This window comes from Berghia stephanieae, chromosome 4 (assembly GCF_034508935.2).
Source record: "Berghia stephanieae isolate SIO BIC M18660-M18661 chromosome 4, UCSD_Bste_1.3, whole genome shotgun sequence".
NCBI classification, from domain to species: domain Eukaryota; kingdom Metazoa; phylum Mollusca; class Gastropoda; order Nudibranchia; family Aeolidiidae; genus Berghia; species Berghia stephanieae.
The window spans coordinates 10040722-10064805 of record NC_088363.1 but is presented as its reverse complement, the minus strand read 5'-3'; the positions used below and the strand labels follow the sequence as shown (position 1 = coordinate 10064805).

The window sequence follows — 24084 nt, the reverse complement described above, 5'->3', positions numbered from 1 at the left end:
TGATGGACCTAGTTTAACATTGTTGAAATGGGCGATGTTTTGCATCTTATTTTATTTTTAGCTTTCCATTACAACAATGAGCCCATAAGGATTTGGGTTATCAGACCTGCAAATATGTGTTGTTGTTAAACAATCAACAACAAAAATAAAAATGAATAAATTAAAAAAAATAACATTTTTGCGTTACTTTTAAAATATATACAGTACGTGATTATTATCCGAATGTAGGTCTATGTGCATGCTACAGTTCAAGAAAGTGAATTTAAGGCTTTTTCTTAATTAACACGTAAATATCAAGAAAAGATGCAAGGGTGGTAGAAATCGAAGTAAATCTTAACCTGGGCACAATGTTTTCATTTATTTACCCTTTGGAATATTAAATAGTTAATTGTTACCGTTGGGATAAGATTAGATAAGATAAGATATACTTTATTCATCCAAAAAAATGGAAACTCGTTGGTCTGTTGAAGAGTTATTTTCTCATCTGCAGAATTGATTATTGCTTAAAATCAAAAATGAAATGTGTCGGTAATTCGAATATCAAAAATTGTAATGTGTATCGTGCCACAAATAGAATTTTAACTCTTTTTTCCTTTCCTTCAAAATCTCAAAACAGTTTAATTATCCCATTTCGAATCGTGTTGTATCTAAAAATGGAACTGATCTTTGTTCAGCCTCTATAGGAACCGACTTAATGATCACGTGATTTATTATAGTTCAACCATTGGCTCTTTCTATACAAAGAAATGTCTCCCAGAGCCATAAGGTCCATGGAGCAACGTTTATCCCAATTCCTCTAGCGTGAACCGGAAGATAGCAATTGATTACTACATTTTTGGTAAGACGTTAGTCTACCTCAAAGTACTTTTCCGCCAGATCTGAAATGACCCATCTACCCAACCACTGCTTGGTGGACAAGGGGGAAAGGGAGGGGGGGGGGCAGAAGATTAAAAAAACCTGGACTTCGCCCAGAATCGACCTCTGATCCCTTTGCGAGTGAAGCGAGCGCTCTTTTAACCAAGGACAAGAGGTGCCTAACTGAGCCAATAAGATGGAGACATTTTGTGTTGCTCCCTTCTATATACGTCTCATTTATTACTCACTTTATTATTTTTCTCTCCATTTTAACCGATGTATCGGGACGGCAAATAACATAGTATTGTTCTGGCCATTAAAGATATAAACAAGCCTACGGACATCATTGATTCAATAACTATTACATTGTTTGAAGTTCCAAAACTGTTAATGCTTCCTTTTAAGTCGATGAACTTCAATGCTTTTCACAGCGCGGTACTTTCGATACAATTCTATTCACTGAAAAGCATTATGCTCTGGGTTCTTTAGGCCTCTCTCTCTCTCTCTCTCTCTCTCTCTCTCTCTCTATCTATCTATCTATCTCTATCTATCTATCTATCTATCTATCTATCTATCTATCTATCTATCTATCTATCTATCTATCTACCTACCTATCTATCTATCTATCTATCTGTGTGTGTGTATCTGTCTCTCTCTCTCTCTATCTCTCTCTCTCTATCTATCTATCTATCTATCTATTTATCTATCAATCAATCTATCTATCTATCTATCTATCTATCTATCTATCTATCTATCTATCTATCTGTCTCTCTTCCTCACTCCATCTCTCTCTCTCTCTGTATCTCTCTCTCTCTATCTATCTATCTATCTATCTAACTCTGTCTCTCTCTTTCCCTCTTCCCCTCTCCCTCCCTCTCTCCCTCTCTTCTCTTCTCTCTCATTGTCTTTCTTTGTTAATTAATCGAAAGATTCCATCCTATTTGACTATTGATATTTATGAGACAAAGGCAGTCATTGTTCATGACCATACATCAAAAAGCGACTCAGTCGTCGTGCATAGAACAACACCCTTTCCTCTTTCTACAGAAAACATTTACTATCTCTAAAAACAAATAAATAAAAATCAACAAATTTAAAAACTTTAGTCAACACATAGAATCACACATCTCACATTTTGGTGGCGAGGTACTCATTTTTACGCCGAGCAAGTCTTGAACCCAGGTCCTTTTGTTCCGAAAGAGAATGTTACACCACAATACCACAGTTATGAAACTTACTTAATCTTCTTGGGGCCTTGAGGATCATAAGGGCTTCCACCAGGCATCTCCATTTTTTGCCAACGGCTGATTTTCAGGTGGCTGTATTCCCATTATTTCTTTTCCCATGATCCTTCACCAGGTATCTTTAGGTCTTCCCCGCTTTCTCTTCCCATCTGCTGCTGTCCAGTACAGGGCTGTCTTGGGAAATAACCCTTGTTCATTCTGGCCACATCACCCACCCAGCGCCATCTTCCTCTTTTTATTTGGCTATGAAACAGTACCAGACAGATCAGGGATAAAGACATAAGATATATACCATCCCAAATAAATCAGCAAATCTCGACTGGGGATCGAACCTCAGAGCTGTTGGTTACCAATCAGTCGCTCCACCATTACACAACATAATTTATGCTATAGCCGACCAGGAATGATATTGAACATAAAACTGTTGACTATCCTATAGATAGTATGCAGATGACGTCACTCAGGCCTTTGTTATTGTTTTTGCCATCCGCGTTTGTGAGTTGTTCTCACTAAACTGTATTAATCAGACTATAAAAGTTTATGGTTACACAGAGTTTGTGTGTTGGTCCGTTATACTTCCGGATGGCATTGTTGTGAACTCCTTGGCCAAGCGCATTCTATCTATAAGAGCTCTTTGTTATTGTTTTTAGCCTGCCACTTTTATGATTAGTTCTCACTAAATTGTATACATAAACAAAAAAAAACACACGTTAAAATTACCCATATTTACGTGTTATCTGGCTGACAGATGTTATGAGTATTTTAACTAAGCGCATAACATCAATTATTACATCCCCTAATACTCGTTGTACAAGAGCACCTAATTTGATGTCACTATTTTGTGTGTCACCTTAACACACATGATGACATTCTAAAGCTAAGAACACTTGCAATAGACAGAGATTTATGGAGGCAGATTACTAACTGGATAATAGAAACAGACCGACAAACTTGAAGTGACGCACATATTCACGGCATGCGTCAATAGAAACTGCGCAGCCATATTCAATGTTGCGTGTATGTAGTCTATAGATAGTATGCAGATGACGTCACTCAGGCCTTTGTTATTGTTTTTGCCATCCGCGTTTGTGAGTTGTTCTCACTAAACTGTATTAACCAGACTATAAAAGTCCATGGTTACACAGAGTTTGTGTGTTGGTCCGTCATACTTCCGGATGGCAATGTTGTGAACTGCTTGGCCAAGCGCATTCTATCTATAATTTAGTCTATCCAAGAACGACAACTCCATTCATTCAGTGTTACGGAAATGAACCCTCCATGTTTTCCTTCTCTACGTCACATCCACATCGTTTGGAATGGCTAGAACGAGGTCATGACCTAACCACGTGATTTATCATGTGATCACTTTTAAAGCTTTGAAATTGATCTTTGTTGACTTATGACTCTTCATTATCCAGAAGCGTCTACCGCTGTTTACTCAATTATTTTGGATTAAGCCCCCTTGTTATTGTTTTATATTTAATTGTATTATCTTATATTGTTTCATAATTATTTTATGAATGATTTAAATTTATGTATAATTATGCTTATGTTGTATTGTAATATATTCTGAAATAATGTCCTAAATGATTTTGAACCTTTTAAAAACATTCCGGACAGATAATCAAGTAAACAGTTAACATTGTTTTTGTTTTGATAACTTTTTTGATATATTCAATGTGTATACGCCCTGTGTTAAACGACAGCCTTCTCTTTCCCTTATGCAGTACTCTCCTTAATATCCGCCTTCTTACTCTCTAATTATAATATATGAAGCTTTCCATATCCAGCATTGTTTCGGTTTCGTCTTTTCAAACTTGTCATTTTATTAGTCGTTTTGCAACCGACTTTGGTTAAAAATGTGAATATATTATTATTATTATTATTATTATTATTATTATTATTATTATTATTATTATTATTATGATTTTATAACTACTATAAATAATAATAATGGTATAGATTTATAGTGCGCCAAACATCCCTTCATCAGGAGGGCTCTGGGCGCATAACAAAGATTAACTTAATAATGAAGCCCTAACACAGTACACGAACAACGCTAATTATACACATAATCAAAAGAAAGCCTGTCGGAATAAGAATGTCTTCAATCGACGCTTGAATTCCTCTAGTGAAGACGAAGAACGTATCTCTAGTGGTAGTAAATTCCACAACCTTGGACCAGAATGCTGAAAGGCGCGTTCACCAGCCTTCACTCGACAGCGGGGTGTTTTCAATTTGAGGTCGTTCATTGATCGAAGCGATCGCTGTGGGTTATACCGTTCAACAAGGTTTGAGAGATATGCTGGTGACGAGCCCTCCAGGCATTTGAAAACGATAGTTGAAGATTTATATTTAATCCGCTGGTCCACTGGCAGCCAATGCAGCTGCTGTAGTAATTCGGGAGCTGCAGTTTTTCTGTCTTTCTGTAGTACAACGCGGGCTGCCATGTTCTGTATTTTCTGGAGTTTGTTTATTTTGTCCTTTGTGAGACCAACAAACAGTGCATTGCAGTAGTCCATTTTCGGGAATATCAAAGATGTTACCAATTTGTTGCAAGTTTCCCTATTAATAAATGGTCTGATTGTTCTGATATTTCTTAGAATGCAGATAGCACTTGTTCTCACATTGTTAATATGTTTGTTCATAGACAGATCACTTTCCAGGGTGATGCCGAGATTTTTTGCTGATGTTGTGAGTTGTATTTTATCATTATCGTTGATTGTCAGTGCCAGTGTAAATGGATCTGTCTTATTATTTGAACTAGCAATGAATAAGGCTTCAGTCTTGTCGCCATTTAATTTTAATCTATTTGCAGACATCCGTCTCATCACATGGTTGATGCATTGTTCGTAAACAGTTATCTTTGAAACTATATCGGATTGCAAACACATGCTATATATCTGGGTATCGTCGGCGTACATATGGTAAGCGAGAGAATGTTGCTCTAAGATTCTCACAACAGGGGAAGTGTAAAGTACAAAAAGGACTGGACCTAAAACGGATCCTTGAGGTACACCAAAATGAAGGTCACGCTCTGACGAAGTTACTTCCCCAATTAAAACTGATTGAGTTCTTTGAGTAAGATATGATGCAAACCAGTTTAGAGCAGTGCCCGATATGCCGAAAGTAACTTGTAGCCTTCGAAGTAGTATGGCATGGTCGATGGTGTCAAAGGCCGCCGAAAGATCGAGAAGACTAAGGATGGTGGTTTTTCCTTGATCAATAATTTGCAGCAAGTCATTTGTGATTCTCATCAATGCTGTTTCTGTGCTATGATTTTGCCGATAGGCCGATTGAAAGCACTCATCGAGGTTATTATGTTTCACGTGACAAGAAAGTTGTTTTAGTACAATCTTTTCTAGAATTTTGGAAATGAATGGTAGATTTGATACAGGCCTAAAGTTTTTAAAATTATCACTGTCAAGTCCCGCTTTCTTCAACAATGGCTTCACCAATGCTTTCTTGAAGCTTTCTGGAACAACTCCCTCCCTTAATGATTGATTAATCAATTCAGTGATGAAAGGTGCAAGTTCATCAATACACTCCTTCAAAATGGATGTTGGTAACGGGTCGAGCCTACATGATTTGCTAGGACTAGAGAGAATCGTTTTCTTTGTGTCATTTATTGAAATTTCTTTGAAAGATGTTAAGGGTTCACCATAAAAAGAGGTATGTTCTGCTTCTGTTTCGTCTGTGTCAAGTTCACTCCGTATCGTTGTTATTTTATTTATGAAATACTCTACAAAGCAGTCCGCGAGTTGCTTGTCGTCAGTGTGGTGCGGCAGGCTTGTTTTGATCTCTTTGCCTAGAAGCTTATTTGAGATTTTATAAAACTCCTTCGGACTTTTTATGTTATCAACTTTATCAAGATAGTAGATACGCTTTGCCTTAATTGTCGCCTCTTTGAGTTTATGTTTGAATGATATGTAAGTTTCCTTATCAATTGTCAGGCCAGATTTTTTCCATTTCTTCTCCGCTTTTCTTTTCTCTTTCTTTATACGTTTTACCTCCAAATTGTACCATGGTGATTCTTTTCTGATGTTCACAGATCTTGTTGTGAGAGGTGCGTGCTTATCCATAACACTAATAACTGCTTTATCAAAATTGTCACCAGTCACTTCTTTCTCACAATGTGTAGTTATGAGAGTGAGAGAGGTCCGCTTTAAATAGTTCTATGTCAATTTTCTTCAAATCTCTCGAAACAACTATTTTTTTTTTGTTTTTGTGTCGTGTACTGTCCCCCCTCTGATGCCAAAAGATATTAAATGATGGTCTGAAATGCAAAGATCATCTACATTGATAGGTGTCGCTAGTTGCATGTCAACGCTGGTCAATACCCAGTCAATAATGTGTCCACACCGATGTGTCTTTTCATTGACATGCTGTGTCATGTGATGAGACGAAAGTAGTTTATTTATATTTCTTATATCCGGTGTGTCTCGATCAAAGTGTAAGTTGAAATCTCCAACAATAATATTTTTCTTTGACTTCATGTCAAGGCGAAGAAGGAAGTCCTCGAATTCATCAATAAATAGTGATGTTTTTAATCTATTTTTTGCACTGGGTGGTGGCCTATATATTGAATGAAGCTTGACTGAGTCATGTTTAAAATCAATGACCATTCCTACCGATTCGAATGCCGAAAAATTGTTGACATCATGATTAAATCTAATGGTCAAATTTGACCTATAGACCACTGCAATTCCTCCCCCTCTCCTTCCTTTTCTCGGAAATGACTGAGTTGTATGTGTGAGTGGTGTTAAATCCGACACAATTGCTTCATCCCCATTCTCATTTAACCATGTTTCAATTATTATTAGAATGTCAATAGATCTCTCCTCAATCATATGTTTGATGTTTAATGTTTTATTGCGGCAAGACTGGGCGTTTATTGTCGCCACTTTTAAAATTGGAAGTGATTTCTTTTCACTCATAAGTGGTATAATTGTCTGTGTGGTAGGTGGCCGTGGTGTTTTATTTTTAGGGGTGGGCCGATGGCCACACTGTGTTGGGATGGCCCTTTGTTTTCGTATCCCTCCTCGACTCAATCGATGTTTCGGTTCACTTGTTTCAACACGGTGTTTGTATTCGCTTTCATAATCATAACAATAATTATCACTTTCATGGTGTAAAATGTATTCAAGACAATCGTTGGTTTTCGTAAGACTTGTCATCGCGGTGGACTGTATGGTGACGTGTGTTTCATTTTCTAGATTCATAATACTGGGCATCGATGTTAGAGCACAGTGAACACTTGTAGTAAAATAAATAAACAACTTTGTTCATAAAATAAAACACTTGAAATTATTAAAATTTAGCATAAAATTCACGAATGATACACAAGTCCTTTGATAAAAATAAGAAATAATTATATCACTCAGAAGACTAAAACGTCACAATTCGATTGGTATAAAAATCCAGAATTGAAAATGTGAAAAAACGCTAAAATAAATAGAAAACACAGAGCAATTTGAAACGTGTCGGCCTGCAAGGCGTGTTACAATAAAGCTATAAAGCTAAATAAAACTACTGAGATCATGTTGACAGTACATCAAACGGTGGCCTCTACTTTCAATAAGATGATAAGTGTGATTCTTTTTTATTTATAAAACACACACACACACACACACACACACACACACACACACACACATATATATAATATATATATATATATATATATATATAATATATATTTAACATGTGTGTAGACATTACGCGACAAATCTATTCCTTTAAAGCTTATATATGGAGTATAGTAGTTCGGGGGCAGCCGATACAGTTGTTTCAATTTAGCATTACCGTCAGTCGGACTGTCTTGCTTGGAGGATATTATATATATATATATACATACATATTGCATATTGTAAATAAAACTCATCAGCCAACGTTTGCTATATTATGTAATAAGAGATGGAAACAGAGAGAAAAACAAACCTACCCAGACCCAAAAGAGACAAATGGAAACGCTTGTCATAGATACGAGTGTTTAATTGTGTTGTATGGTAAGTCTACTATGAATCATAAATATATTATTCATCTCATATGAAATAGGACCTTGACAGCTCAATTCTATGTACGCATGAGATGATGTTTTTATTATTTTATTTAACTGGATACCAAATTCATTCATACTCTTTTGAGTTTTTATTTTGTATATTATGATTACCAAAGATTGCTTAAGGGGCCAGAGATAAAATAAACGATAAATGCTACAACCATGCCAAGATAACGATAGAAAAATAAGATGGGTCTCGATAGGTAGATGGTTTTTATGGGAGAGAAATATAATTTTATCATACATCATTACTTCACAATCATAGCCTCGAAAATGACTTTGAAAATGTATAAGGACTTTTTTAGATATTGGATATAGAATAATTTAACTCTCTCCTTATCAGGAACTTTCAGGATTTTCTCCAAAACTTCACACCCAACAAACACAGCAATAGATTTTTTATCACTCAAAAACAATAGCAGTAAGTTCTTGCGATATATAATTCACTTTAGCAAAACAACACACTGTTCATTTTCTTTAAATTCATTAAGAAAAATGTTGGTTTTATCGTAACGAATATGACGATTTTCCTATAGTTGGTGAGAAGAGGGTTAAAAAGAATGATATATTTTAAATGAATAAACAGCTTTAGAAATAGAGAAATTATTCAACAAGCAGCATTTCAAGCGTTAGCCTCTTTTTACCATCAAATAAAACACCGCACAAAACAGATTGTGGTGACTGATGAACTTGGTTTAATGTCTTCCGCTTGTGATGTCATCCAACTTCACATCCTCGGCCGTTCGTTCACTATTATTTTTGCAGTGGAAATTCTCCAATATCTAGACAAGACAATTGGTATTTTGTTGTAGTTGTCCCCTGAAGAAGGGCAAGGACCCAAAGCATTCATTTTTTAATACGTATTGGGTCTTTCTTTTCGTTGTTAATAATTCATTTCGTCACTAATTTTGACGGCCAACGGGTTGATACAGTTAAGATGTTGTTTAGATCAATGCTTCATTGACATGTATATTATTTAACTGATTGATGAGTGATAATAATAATAATGACAAATCTACGATTATAGTAAATGACAATATTTATAATACGTATCAATATTGCAGTATTCTATACAAAATTTAATACACATGTAAATTTTTTCCAGTAAACTCATCCTTCAAATACCGATAAAATACAAAATGACCCTCATTTTGGAAACCAAAACACCGAGACCTTTATTTTTTCTCTGTTTTTTTTTCTCCCCCAAAACAAGGGTCGGTTTAATAGATCGATAGTTGAAGGACGAGTTTTCTGGTCAAAATTTAGATGCGTATTTTTATTTCAGAGTGTGGAGAAATATGGTATTGTGTCGGAATGATCTAGAAGGTGGAATTCTCACAATGACCAGCATTATAACAGTAAAACACATTTTAAATATTTTGAGACAAAATCCACTATCGTAAAATCAACATTTATTTCAACATAAATGTTATCTCTAAAGCTTATGATTTAATCAATGTGTACATATATACAGGTCTGACATCCGAACGTACTAATCGGCCTAGTTAATCATTGTTGTAATATACATTATTTTGCGTCATACTTTGAGATTAGCCATTACAACAATGAGCCCATTTAGAATTTGGTTATCAGACCTGAAAAAAAGTGCACGTCGGATTTAATATTTGTGCATTTGGTACATCCCGACATAATGCCATTTTGAGACGATCAGTAACATTTTACCCCGCACAGTTATTTTCGGTTTAATCCATCCCTAATGAGCTTAGCCTAGAACAACGTATTATGATCATTAACAAGATGATTTAATGACAAAACGCACAGTTTATATCGTTAGAAGATATCTCTGTAAATACATTATTATTCTATTATCATCAAAATATATTCTTCCTGTAAGTTATCTTAGCTTAGAAGGACTTTATATATCCATATATATATATATATATAATCCTCACCTCATCAGATTATTTCCTCCTACAACGTTGTTTCATCCATCCGTTGGTATTTTGGTGGATTCTTCAGGGGGGTATTTTGTATAGTAGTGTCCATGAGGAATGCTGTTGTGATTCCAGCCAATATATATATATATATATATAATATATATATATATATATATAATATTATCCGACTTATAATATTATATTTAGGGACTTGATAATGTATAAAGCTTCGTTTAGTGATTGTATAAACTTTCTATTTCTTTACTATTTATACAAAATCTGTTCATTGGAACACAATGAACTATTTATTGTCAACCAACATTGCATTTAGGGTGTAACATTACAAAAAACACTTGAGGGTCATTTTTAGCATCAATATAAAATCATTTTGAATTTAACCCTCTCTTATAAAGCCATTTTCAGATTTTAGCGGAAATTTCACACCGACTCAATATAAGAATATTTTTTCTTATTCAAACATAAAAGCATTAAGTGCATTCTATACGATATAATATTGTTAATTAAAATGATATCCATATTGGCCCTGGGCCTGGAGGAAGATGATGCTATGAACGGAGCGAGATGCATGGATATGTGGCATTCATTATGGCAACCCTGCAAAATGCGGGTTAAGCTGGAAGAGGAAGAAGAAGAAGAAGAAGAAGAAGAAGAAGAAGAAGAAGAAGAAGAAGAAGAAGAAGAAGAAGAAGAAGAAGAAGAAGAAGAAGGAGAAAGAGTAGGAGAAGAAGAACTGGAAAAAGAAAATACTCTATACAAAACAGTGTTAAGTTTTAAAAGCGATGACAAAAAAATATATTTTAAAATTGTGTGAAGTATAAAATAAATCAGAAGGAGAGAATTGTCCCTTACATCGTAACGAATGTGAAGATTTTATGTGGTTGGTAACGAGAGGGTTTCATGCATTATTAGCCAGTTGTCATAATACATCAGCCTGTTTCGGTAGCTGATTGAAAACTATTTGTTACTCTTAAGCTGGCATCATTATTCCTCTACATGTAACATTTGTTCAATAAAACATAATATTTCATCTATTGGATTCATGTTGCAACCATTAAAGATACTTGAAGGTCAATTCGAACAATTTAACACTCACTAAAATGCATTTCGTAATTATGACATCAGTTGTAAATAAACATTAGCCTGTGGGGTAGCTCAGACTTCGGAAAGATTCTCTATTGTAACTAGAACTCGAATAACATGTATTGTTCTGTCAATTGACGCATCCCGTAAATTCGTCAAACTGATACTAAGCTGATAGAACTTGTGGACTGTAAAAATAAAATAATGAACAAAATGACTATATCAGCTTCGAAAAAGAACAAAACACCAAATAACGAATTCAAAACATTTCTTCAGCTAATAATAGTAACACGACTGACTACTGAGGAAGGATTTTGAACCCCAACCATTCTGTGTTTTTTTTGTATATATATATATATATATATTATATATATATATATATATATATATATATATATATATATATATATAAAAAAATATTCAAAACCAATTATATTATTGGCCCTTGTGGTTTAATCTTTGACTCATGTACGTGCATCCATACTGTAGGTATTCATTTACATACGGGTCCGAATACAGGCAACGTGTCGTCAAGTAAACCCTGACTCAATATCCAAAAAAATAAAATAATAATAATAATGATAATAATAATAATTTCTTTCGTGATCTGTTACAATCGACGTGTAGCTATGAACAGGTCTGATAACCCAAATTTTCATGGCCCCATTGTTGTAATGGAAATACTCTCGAAGCAATGCAAAATTGTATTCATTATAACAATGTTTAACCCTCTCCTTACCAACCATAGAAAAATCTTCATATTCGTTACAATCCAACCGACAATTTTCTCATTCTTATTTCTCTTGTACATCACAAAATGTAAAGAAATGCTTTGATGACAGCTATAAGTATTAAACACTGTGTTGTCGACATAATATTGCTGAACAAAATGCACTTGTTACTTTTTTTGTTTGATTAGGAAAAGGCTATTTTGTGTTGGGTGGGAGTGACTTTTCGGGGGAAATTCTAAAAATAGCTGGTAAGGAGAGAGTTAAGCAGACCTGTAATGATTGTGTTCGGTTATTAGACCTGTCAATATATACACCTAGGCTATAATCCTTTTTGTTATTATAGGGAATGAGATTAGCGGAAGAGTAGCGTCCCTTGATTGGACGTCACCTTACAGAGACAACATCACTTTGGTTTTGAAGTGTCTCAAGCCGCTTTCACCGGAAGCGAGGACGAGAGACGCATGCGCAAAACCAACATGACGTTCTCTCTCCAATAAATTTTCCGCCGTTGACGTCACAGATTATGGGTGACGTCCAATCAAGGCAAGCTACTCTTCTGCTAATCTCATTCCCTATTAAACTACCAATAAATAATTCAAAATTGTCTTTATTGAAATACACATGTGTTCAATTGCTTGTGACTCATAATAGCAAATGTCTACATCCTTCGTTAATAAAAGTTTTTATTGGAATTCGTCTTATTGTCATTCAATTATATAGGACGTTGCACTTCTTTGTTTATATTATCACCATGGTGACTAATCAGGAAGCAAGCATTAATAAAATATAAAGGACTGAAAAACGTGTGTACGAAACAGTACCAGACAAAGCAAAATGAAAAATACAAGAAAAAGACAAACATCCTAAGAAATCAGAATCTTCGACTTGGGGTAGCATCTCAAACATCCTGTTTATCGGCAATCGGGAGGTTTTAAGATGACGTCTTAAGTCGGGGCAGGCTAGGATTATTAAATACGAAGTGTCCGAGTGGTTAAGGCATTGCACTGTAAGCCGAAAGGTCCCGGGTTTGAGCTCCGCTTCAGGCACTTTCGTTTTTTTTTCCTTGGGCAATATTATTAACCCCCATTTTTTCTCACTTGGACAACGTGGGTGATTCCTGTTGACATCAGACATCTTGTTTGATGAATTATCTATGTTCCTTCGTGGAATGCCTAGGCGACGTTAAATTATGATGTCGTGGTGAAAGCGCATATTTATTTTTGTCATCGTTTCATACACACTTTTCAGGTCTGTATATTATATTGCCATGGGAACTTTGTTTACTAGTTTGCGAATCTCTCACAGTGAAATACTGACGAAAAATCACACAGAGCGATCCATTCAAAAACTTACTTTAAGTAGTTTTTAAAATTCATGCAAATGGCAAGCGCAAACAATGTATCGATTTATGATTGTAAAAAGACCATTTCAAAGTTTGTACACTTTGGAAATATTATGGAAATGTTCATATACAATCAATTTTATGATTGTTTGAGACAAATTAAGGAGGAAGCACCGGTGTAAGATAAAGATTTTAAAAAGGTGTGTATGAAACAGTGCCCGAAAAAAGAGCAAGAAAGAAAAACACACGAAAATATACCATGGCAAAACATCAGCGTAGCCTGCCTGGACATACTTTTTCAGATCTTTATCTTAAATCAGCTTCTACCTAATTTGTCAATAAAAATCCTCATAATTTAAGTTTACAAACATTCTTAAATCAATTAATGGAATTAGAATGTGTTGTGTCTACATAGATAGAAACAACAAAAGGTGTTGTGTAACTTACATACAAGCAAATGGTTCAAATCCAACCAGCAAAGATCTTCGCAATGATGAGCCTAAGAAGTTTGATTAAATTTTCAGCCAAAGAATTATCTAGATAGCGCTTAATAGAAATAAAAAATGGTGTCTCAATAATGGACCGATGTGACCCATCATCTCAAAACGGTTTTATGTCCAGATGCATCAGAGCCTGAAAAGTGAATGTAGTTTTAGAAACAAAGAGATGTGCATTGTTAAAAATGGATTTATTATCCACTATAAAGAATTGAAATCACCTCTAAATTTCATATTTATATCTATAAATTACATTTCCTGCTCCTTGTTCCTCTCGACATAATACTGTTTTGAAAGAAAAAGTTACATATCTTAAGTTAACTATTATCGCCTTGTCGTTGAAAGTCATCAGAAGACATGGGATAATATACGATTCTTACGCTCTTGCTTTTTGGAATTCCGAACGTGTTCCCAGCCCGGTGGGAACACAGTTCGAATTCCAAAACGCAAGAGGGTAAGACATCATTTATTCTACCCCTCAATCAATTTCGTTTTCCACATCTCTGAGTAAAAGACATTTTCAAAAAATATGTAAATGATATTTCTGTTTTTTTTTTCAAAAATCTAATTGTAGTGACATCACCATTTGATAATCTGACGTCACAAATTATTATTGTAAAAATAATATCATTACGCGTTACTATTTAGGGAGAGGGGTGGAGTAATAATAAAGTATAGGTGAAGTCTTTTCACAGCAATTTCTCTGGTGGCCCTGACAAGAAAACAAGAACATTGAGTGACTTTACGTTATCTACGGACAGAGAAGTATGAGTAGAAATTCTTTGGTTTAAATCGACGTCAACCTGTTTGTAGGTCTGATAACCCAAATCGTTATGGGCTCATTGTTTTGACGGAAATACTCTCGAACCAAGGCAAAATATTGTCCATTACAACAACAATGTTAAATCAAGCCCATACTTGAGTTCAGTTATCAGAGCTGGAAAGATGTTGACTTTGATCTCTGTCATAATTACTGATTTACAATTGGGTGATTGGTTTTTATCTTTAGATCTTTTTTTTTAATTGACAAATGTTTATAATCCATCGTTACCTTTAGTCTATGCCAGGCCGAGGATCAATTTCTCTTTCAATTTCAATTTCAATTTTTATAACGTTTAAAAATGTGAGGCATACATTATTACATTGCACAACGTCATATGTGTTCAACTACTCGTGTCAAAAAATATAAGTGTCCAATATTTTAAAGAAATAAAATGGGCTGATTGTGTCGGCTGTACAGCATGTATTCAAGGTAGCTGTGACATAGCCTGATTTTTTCTGCATATTCTCTAAGTTATGTCCTTCCTTCCTTCTATATTTACAAGTCCTAAAATTTTTCTATCATCTATCAAACATATCACACATATCTTCTTACCTAAATTACGTTACAAATAAAACTTCTGAAAATTATGCCTTGAACTATCTGCCAAATAACTTATCTATCTAGTATAGATCTAAATATTCTTTTCTATTTTCGTTTGCAAGATGGTTTGTTTAAACAGAATAATAACAGAAACTGTCTAATTGAAAGTCAGGCGATTGAGTTACCGTTTATCATTAAGTCAATTATATCAAGCAATTTTTAACTCTTAAACTAAGAATTTCGGGAAAAGGATTTGGTGTAAATTGAAGATTGAAATGTGTATGTACAAGAAAAAAAAACATTTAAAAAACACAGGTCGCTTCGACTGGGGACCGAACCTCAGATCTCCTTATCTGTAATCAGAAGGTATGAAGTTCCATCCCCAGTCGAAATGGGCTGTTTATTTATTTTGGCGGCGGGGGGTTGGGGGGGGGGTGGGGGGATGGTATGTTTGTTTTTTTTTCTTTTGTATTTTTAACTTTACTTTGTCCGACACCTTATAATATACACTATAATATCCAGCCCTAATTCTCATTGAAATATTCCATCAAATTTCCATCCCGATTTTTATCTTGATTTTTTCTCTTTACTAATATTCCATAATTTTGAATAATATATCATTTCACGAGCTGTTTATTTCATCTTTTGTTATATTAATCAATGATTTCTGCATGATTACATACATTTATATATTGCATGTCAATTTTGTAATTTTGTATGGCTGCATGGAATGCTTTGTTGTTCATGTAATGTTCATTTCTTGTGCATGTAATTAATATATGTTAGATGTTGTTAGAATAATCAAAATTATAGTCCTTAGAATTAGATAAAACGTTAGATGAAAAGTTAAGCCAGTCTGTTAGACAAAATAATTAAGGTAACAAGTTTAGATGGAGAAATGTATTAATGTATTACAAATAGAAAATCATATTATTTTTATAGACGGCTTCAAGCTTTCAAACTGATAGAAACGGCGAAAAGTTATCCTGCTGCTACAGCTTCCGCTGCTGCTACTGCTGATGTTGAAGATGTTCAAAAGTAGAAAGAAGAAGTGGAAGAAGAAGAAGAAGAAGAAGAAGAAGAAGAAGAAGAAGAAGAAGAAGAAGAAGAAGAAGAAGAAGAAGAAGAAGAAGAAGAAGAAGAAATAGAAGAAGAAGAGGATGATGATGATGATGATGATGATGATGATGATGATGATGATGATGATGATGGAGAAGAAGAAGAAGAAGAAGAAGAAGAAGAAGAAGAAGAAGAAGAAGAAGAAGAAGAAGAAGAAGAAGAAGAAGAAGAAGAAGAAGAACTAAATGAATAAGAAACAACTAATTATTTTGAAATTTGAATGCCTTAGGTTAGTTACTTACGTTATTTCGACTCCCCATATATCGATATCCATTTAAAATGGGTAAAAATAATCATTCGATTACCTACCCAGCCGTGCCCATGACTTAAGTAAAGAATGTACAATTGAGTAATTTCTTGTTATGTTTGGTAGATTTCTTGGCATATGTAACTTATATTGACCCTTATTTTACCAAAAGAATAAAAGAACTACATTTAGATGGAATTGCCTAGCACACACCCTGGATGTTTGTCACCAACAACCAGGAATCACTCAAGTCAGTTACGTTTAGCACACCTAACATGGGCCTGGCTGGGCTGGTTTACGGAATTCAACTCCGCCCCCCCCCCCCCCCCCCCCCCCCCCCCCCCAAAAAAAAAAAAACAAAAAACAAAAGAGACAATAAAGATAATATTCCTAGATACATATGGAAGAAAAATCACGTTTGCGTGCATGCTTACGCTAACACTTATCATCGTCAACCCTATATTATATCTTTCTGCTTGTACTGTTTTCACTTTCTTCTTCTATATTTCTTGGTTTTGTTGCTTGCATGGTCTAAAGATTGGCATGGCTTTTTGCATGTTTGCATCTTGTTTTCAAAACTTGATTTTCGATTTCCCCAAACGCATACAATGCAATGCTCATGCTATGTTCTGTGCTGCGTCAGTTGTCCGACGTGTAAAGTGTATTTTCCAATGTTTTTTTATTACATAGGAACAAACAAACACAGCTAAACAAAACAACACAAAGCAATAAAAAAAGGAACAACCAAAAGATACGAGAAGAAAACAACAATTAGAGTCTTTGAGTAGGAAAATTCTCTCTGGAGCAAAAGATTCCTTCTGTTTTCTTTTAAAAACATGAGAGTTTAATATAGCGCAATATCCACTCGAAGTCTCAAAGCGCATAACAAGGGATCCCGCGCCAAGAACAACATGTAAGACGAGGCATGACGCCTGTTAGACGATATTACATTTGCTTTTTTTCCGACAAAATAAAGCTGTTAATGGCCTGCTACTCATTTTCCACCTGAGTAGGGTTAGATAATGTGAATGGAGAACATTTTTCTAAGGACACAGCTATGCACCAATCGTGGCTCGAACCCAAGATCGTCCGATTCAAAAGCGAGTGTCATACCACTAGACCACATAGCCGCACTATATGTAGAACTTGCCATTTAATGACAAGTAGTAAATTATTCCTTCAGAGGATTCAGACCCATGATGCTAAAACGTGAAACGGATAATGCCCTTTGTATAAAACCCTTTGGATTGGACTCTAGTTTATCGTAAAGTACCTCTCGCCCGATCAAACATCCAGCTACCCAATCACTGATGGGTGACCAAGGACTGGAGTCAGTAAAAAAATACATCTCGGTTTTACCCGGGGTCGATCTTGGTTTGAAGCGAGTGCTCTACCAACTGAGCTATCACGACATCAATCTTTAGATTGAGATTTTGACACCTTCAAGCGAAGATTCCCAGACTACTTCAGCCTAAACAACAACAATTCCTGCCAAATTCAACAACTTGACTCTCTCCGCCATCGAATACAAAGACTCAGAATTGAGTCGACGTCCAGTAACCATCATATTTAGGTCCAGATAATTATTGCCAATCTTGTAAAACTTTTTGACAGCACTTTGTCTGGAAAATTAATTTCCGTTAAAAATTTGAGACATTCCATTAAATGTATTTGACAAGTATTTGAGCCAAATCGTTATTAGTTAAATCGTATTTAGAAAAGTTAACCGGAATAAGATTTGTTGTCGCAACGGTCTGTAGTGCTTGGGTTTGTGGTTTTAGATAGCTATAAGTATCGTATCGTTTGAGAGCTAAGAGGATATAAAAATGTTTAAATTCTCCTTTGTAACGTTAATGCATCGATAACATTTTTTTTTTCAAAATTATACTACGACACTCATTGTTGACTTGACAGTTTTAGTATACACATTGCTGGTTCAAATTGATAAGTATCTAGTACTCAAATAAGTGTCATTGTCAAGAAACTAGTACACTTTTCCCTATCAACATTCATTTGGCATGTCCACTTTTATACATTCCAAAGTTTCAATTTATATCTTACAGAATGATTTGGTAATTTATACTGTGATCAAGACAAAATTGATTATTGTCGTATCTAAATTGATTTTATCTTACAAATTAGGCAGCAGACACAAGATTAAGATAAATATCTGAAAAAAGGGTGAATAACACATACCTAAGATGCTTTACTCAACACTCTCCCAATCTCTCTTGTCCAATCAGATTCTCCCAGTGGTGTAAATTCGACTGGTTAAAGTGCAAGATTCACCTTTTGAACAAAAAATATTCATTACCAATAAATTATATCTGCTATTTTATGCTAAAGACATTGTATTTCTCACATTTTAATATTTTCTGATGATAATGGTCAGAATATATGAATTTAGAAAATGATCTGAAAACGGCAATTGGCAAAATCGTTGCTCATTCGTTAACGTTCCGTATTTGATGAGATAGGATAGAATAAAATTAGTTCGCATTAATCGAGGGAGACAAGAATTTATTTTCTGATGATAATGGTCAGAATAATTGAATATAGACGATGATCTGAAAACGGCAATTGGCAAAACCATAACTCATTGATTAACATTCGGTATTTTATGAGATATAATATTATAATACAATTGGGTTGAATTAAGTGATAGGGACAAGAATTTATGTTCGCCCATATATATATATATATATCCTTTATTGTAATATTTTTTCCAACGTATAATCACAACCACCCACCCACCCTCCCTCCTACCTCCCGTTCCCTCCCCCCACCCACAAAACCTTCCGTCATAAACATACGGCAATAACTAAGATATTATTCAAACTCTCTTTGTTGTATATATTTTTTTTTCTGATACAAGAGCTATACCTACGCTGCCGTGTTCTGCGAAAGATAGACCCCCCCCCCCAAAAAAAAAAAAACAAAAACAAAAAAAAAAACAAACAAACAAACAAACAAACAAAAAAAACAAAACCAAACAAACAAACACAGACAAACAGCAGGAAGTCAATAAAGCAACGTTTAGTAGTTGCTGTAGAGTGTTTGTGATTAAATCTACCCATTCAAAACACTATCAGATATTCATTATTGTACTGTTTTCCCAGTCAAGTCCAAATGCTTTGTGAACATTGTTCTTTTATGGAGTTTTAATATGGTACTTTAATAATATTTCCTCACTGAGTAGTTGCATAAAAAAAAATCTTACTTACTAAAACTTCTATAATAAAATATTTTTGTAGATATATTGGATTTTGTCTAATAACAGGGTAACTATATTTCATAAATTGGGGGAGGGCGACGTGTACTTCTTTGCAGGTCTGATAACCCAAATTGTTATGGTCGCATTGCTGTAATGGAAATAATCTCAAACCAATACAATATAATAGTGCCCATTGCAATAATTAAATCAAGGCCATAATTGCAGTCGGTTTTCAGACCTGCAAATATGTAGATGGTATGTCATGGGAGAGGAAAGTCAATTACGGACAGATAAAAAAAGGTATGGAAGATTGATGAAGAAGTGAAGCCTACTTTTATTTATCGCTAGCAATCCTTTCTATCCACAGATCAACGATTGTCCAGGAAGCGCAGCCATATGTCCATGCACCGGATGCGTCGGTCATTGTCCATGGAGACGTGCAAATCTGCAGGCTCCGCTAACGGCAATGGAGAAAGCGTGTTCGAGCGTCAGACGAGCAGTGTCAAAAGCCGAAACAGCATCAATCCCCCTGAAACCATCCCGGAGGAGGAGATTGAAAGAATTCGCCGAGAATCTCTGGTCACGAAAAATAATTCACTGGATCCATCCACCACGACAGACCTTCTTGATCACTCCGTCTGCGCAAAATTGAATCTAAGGGGCGTAACTTTGTCAACCCCAAAATTAGTGGAAGACATCATTATCCCGGATGTGAGCGATACTAGTAAAGATGGAGGCGGTACGACCTTACTCTTAGATACGGGAATACCCGATGAGATTCATTACTGTCAAAAACGGGACGAAGGGCTGGGCGAGTCGTTCGATAGATACTCGGAGATGAGCGATTCTACTGGTAGGCTTTACGTGGGTATCGGAGGTGGAGGTGGTGGAGGTGGTGGCGGTAACGGAGGTGCCATAGAAATGCAAACAATGAACTCTAATGGCCAGTCTTGGTCGCTTATGCCCGAAAAGGCAGTACTCGCCAATAGAAACATTTGCGCTACAATCCCACCACCGCCTAACGCCATGATGACGAACATTGACTTGTTAAAATGTGAGGATAATCGCGATTTTAATTCTGGTAACGACGACGATAGCGATGTCTTCGATGGAGTGACATTCACTGCTAAACGGATAGTATCGGATGAGGACAGCGACGGAAGCGGTATCGATCCTCTTACTTTTATGTCCGAATATTCTGCCAAGAAAGTGACTTTCATGTAAGGAGAGACTACAAAACAGATTAACATTGATTTCAATACACATATCCTAGCAAAATTTCTTGCTTGCTCCATTAAAACTAATCTGAAGTCAACCATTCACGTTGTGTTCAAGGTGGCGTGTGCTTATTTGATTAGGTGTTCATGAAATAGTGCCAAACAAATTGGAAAGAAAAATACAAGAAAAATTATTTCCCCCCAAAAAATAATGCAGGCTTCTTTTTTTCCAATTTTTTTTTCTTCTTGTAATTTCTTTTTTCCTTGTCTGGTACTGTTTCATACAAATCTTTTCAGATTTCTATACATTACACCAGGGCTTGTTCCAGAATTATGTCACCGTGTATTTTGCAGGTCTTAAAATCCTAATTGTTATGGTCTCGTTGTTGTAATGGAAATACCCTCAAACCAATTCATAATGTTATCCATAACAACAATGTGAAATCAAGGCAACAATTGCGCTGGGTTATCAGACCTGCTAAGATGTGCCCAAATGTTCAACACGGTCCTGATTAAAGTTCCGATACAACAGCTAAATATTACATGTTTATTTTGTCTTAATCATAGTGGAACATAGGGCCAGATTTGCCTGCTACTACGATCAATTCATAAAACGAAAATTTCGTAAAAATACGAAATTTTTTGACTTCAACAACAGAAATAAATAAACATTTTTGATTCAATACAATGTGCTAAAAAGAAAACGTTGGTGCCACAAAGCATCTATTCGTGGTTTTGGTGGCTTGTTAAATATTGCTAAAGTTAAAATATTAAATTGTAAATTTATATTTATAGTAGCTTCCATTTCTTCCCTCAGAAATCTTCGGATTTTTAACATATTTCAAATAGACAGGCATGCTTAGGGCCTTTACGAGCGTCCGCGTCATTTCTGCCCTTGGCCATTTTCTTAGTAGCCTCCCTTGGGAAGCCTATCATCTTCAGTTCGTCATACAATGAGCGCCCCCATGTCTGTTTCTTCCGTGTCCCTTAGGGAGTCCAATCAATGGACTGGCGGGTGACGTTGCTCCATAGTGTTCTCAATGCTTGACAGAGCTATCTTCATATTACATACTTGATTTATTTTATAAAACTCTCTCATTTTCCCTCCGGTTCTCTTTGTTGCTATCTGCAAGAACAAATGCCTCGTATCTGTAACCTCTGTCGGAAAAATGGCTCCTGGGGGATTCATTGCGTAAACTTTGGAATCAAAGATGCATGAAGACAAGGAAACATGGATTCGGGTATTGCAGCGTGATTTAACAATGCAATGGTTATCGTATGACATATAAAAATAAATCTTCATCATCATCGTCATCATCATCATCATGTTCACCATCATCATCATCATCATCATCATCATCGTCATCATCATCATCATCATCATCATCATCACGATTATCATTACAATTATTATCATTTTTATCAATATCCATTTTATTAAAATTGTACTATATTTATTCCATACAAAGCCCATCATGATCTGTGATCTTTCTGTGATAAAATGCATTTTAAAAGAAACCAAATGGTGCCAATAGTTCAGGATGTTTTATTTCTTTTTGTAATATTTAACCACTTTTGTAAAGAGACTTTTATTTTGTGTAGAGAAATCCTCACTAATTATTTTATTCTTATACTCCTTTCATAGATTGATAAAAATACAGTTGTCAGTTGTTAATGAAAAATGCAAGAACAATCGAACAAATCCCCTTTGTCCAAGACTGCATTTCTCTGGACAGATAAGTATTTGGCATTTGGTTGTTTCATCCTATAATATTATAAAATAATACGATTGAGGAGACATCCACAGTTGCTGGGTGGGGATCCTGACCTCCCATAGCGGGCAGGGGGGTACATACTGTGTCTTCTATCCCCTTATATCTGTTTTCCAACATGCTTTCTGTCTTTGTCTTGGAATGAGATTACTTGGTTTTGTCCTGGCCCTGGCCCGAGTCCTGGCTGGGAGGGAAACAGTCAAATGCATAGTTATTGTTTTGAGATATTTTTTTCCTTGTAAATCATCTCTCTGTTATGTATTATTATATTTATTTTTAATGTATGATGTAAGCATCTGAGTGTATTCCTCCTTGTTGGATTTTGTGCTTGTGTCCGGATGAGACTTATAGGTGATCTCAAACTAAGTACATAGGTGGTATGCTCTTGGAATCTACATCTGATCCCTATTTGTTCTCAATTCCCCTTTTGTCTTACTCTCTCTTGGGTGCTTTAATTGTAATTCTAGAACTTTCGACGATCCCATTTTCTTCCTTTTTACTGGCGTTGATATAACCTAAATGTGTTGCAAGCGCCGTAAAACCCTTAAAAACAAAAAAACAAACATCCACAGTTGCCAAAATATTCGTCTTTGTCAAAAATTGTTTTCGTAACATTCGCCACAACACAATACTCCATTACTTAGTTTTTTTGTTTTTTAAAAAAAAAAAACTCTTTCATTCTCAACGATTTCTCTGGGTTGAATAATAGAGAATAAAGGAAAAATGACAACAATCTTGTCACAATATAATAATGATAATAATAATAATAATAATAATAATAATAATAATAATAATAATAATAATAATAATAATAATAATAATAATAATAATAATAATGATAATATAATGAATTTATAGAGCGCCTAGATCCAATTTAGAATTTACATCAACACATCATGACAGCAATATGACAGCAGAGATATTTACTAAAAGGTTGGGTTTTTTTTTTTAAAGTATGGACAAAATTGACACATTGTCAAAACTCTTTCATCGTCCTACAAAGCTATGGCTATAGTTTTGACGCTAGATCGTCAGTTAGTGGTTTATATTTCTTTATTTGATCCAGAACAAAGTGGTAAAAACGACATTTTTTCATAGTTTTTTAAAAAGTCTTAACATTGGAGTATTTTTGTGACGAATGTTGCAAAAGCGACATTTTAGACAGCCCCATATATAGGTATATAATTTTTGTTCTAAATGTTTAAATTCGACGCACAAATGCCAATTCTCTATATCTAGCTCAATAATCCTGATTTAAGGAATTATGATTTCAAGAAACAGGTTATATTATAATTAATTTGGGGGATATTTATTTGTGTACAAATGTTTTGTCTTATGTCGACCAATTGTCATTGTGTTACATGTTAACGTCGCTCATTCTTTATAAAAATGTTTTTGACCGCCATCTGAGTGATTAGTTCTC

The 24084-nt window shown here is 35.0% G+C and overlaps 1 protein-coding gene across 5 annotated transcripts in view; it reads left to right on the top strand.

The window, feature by feature from the left end:
• The window catches only part of LOC144970010 (short transient receptor potential channel 4-like), a 506392-nt gene extending 484834 nt beyond the window's left edge, over positions 1-21558 (top strand). For 2 of the 5 annotated variants that reach the window (XM_078909159.1, XM_078909162.1), the window contains one exon: positions 20040-21098. In XM_078909159.1, the coding sequence (XP_078765285.1) occupies positions 20040-20896 (857 nt within the window). In that variant the 3' untranslated portion in view covers positions 20897-21098. Of the gene's footprint in view, positions 1-20039 lie in introns of all 5 variants that reach the window. The other 3 variants (XM_078909158.1, XM_078909161.1, XM_078909160.1) reach the window with 2 other exon arrangements.
• Positions 21559-24084: the final 2526 nt, after the last annotated feature.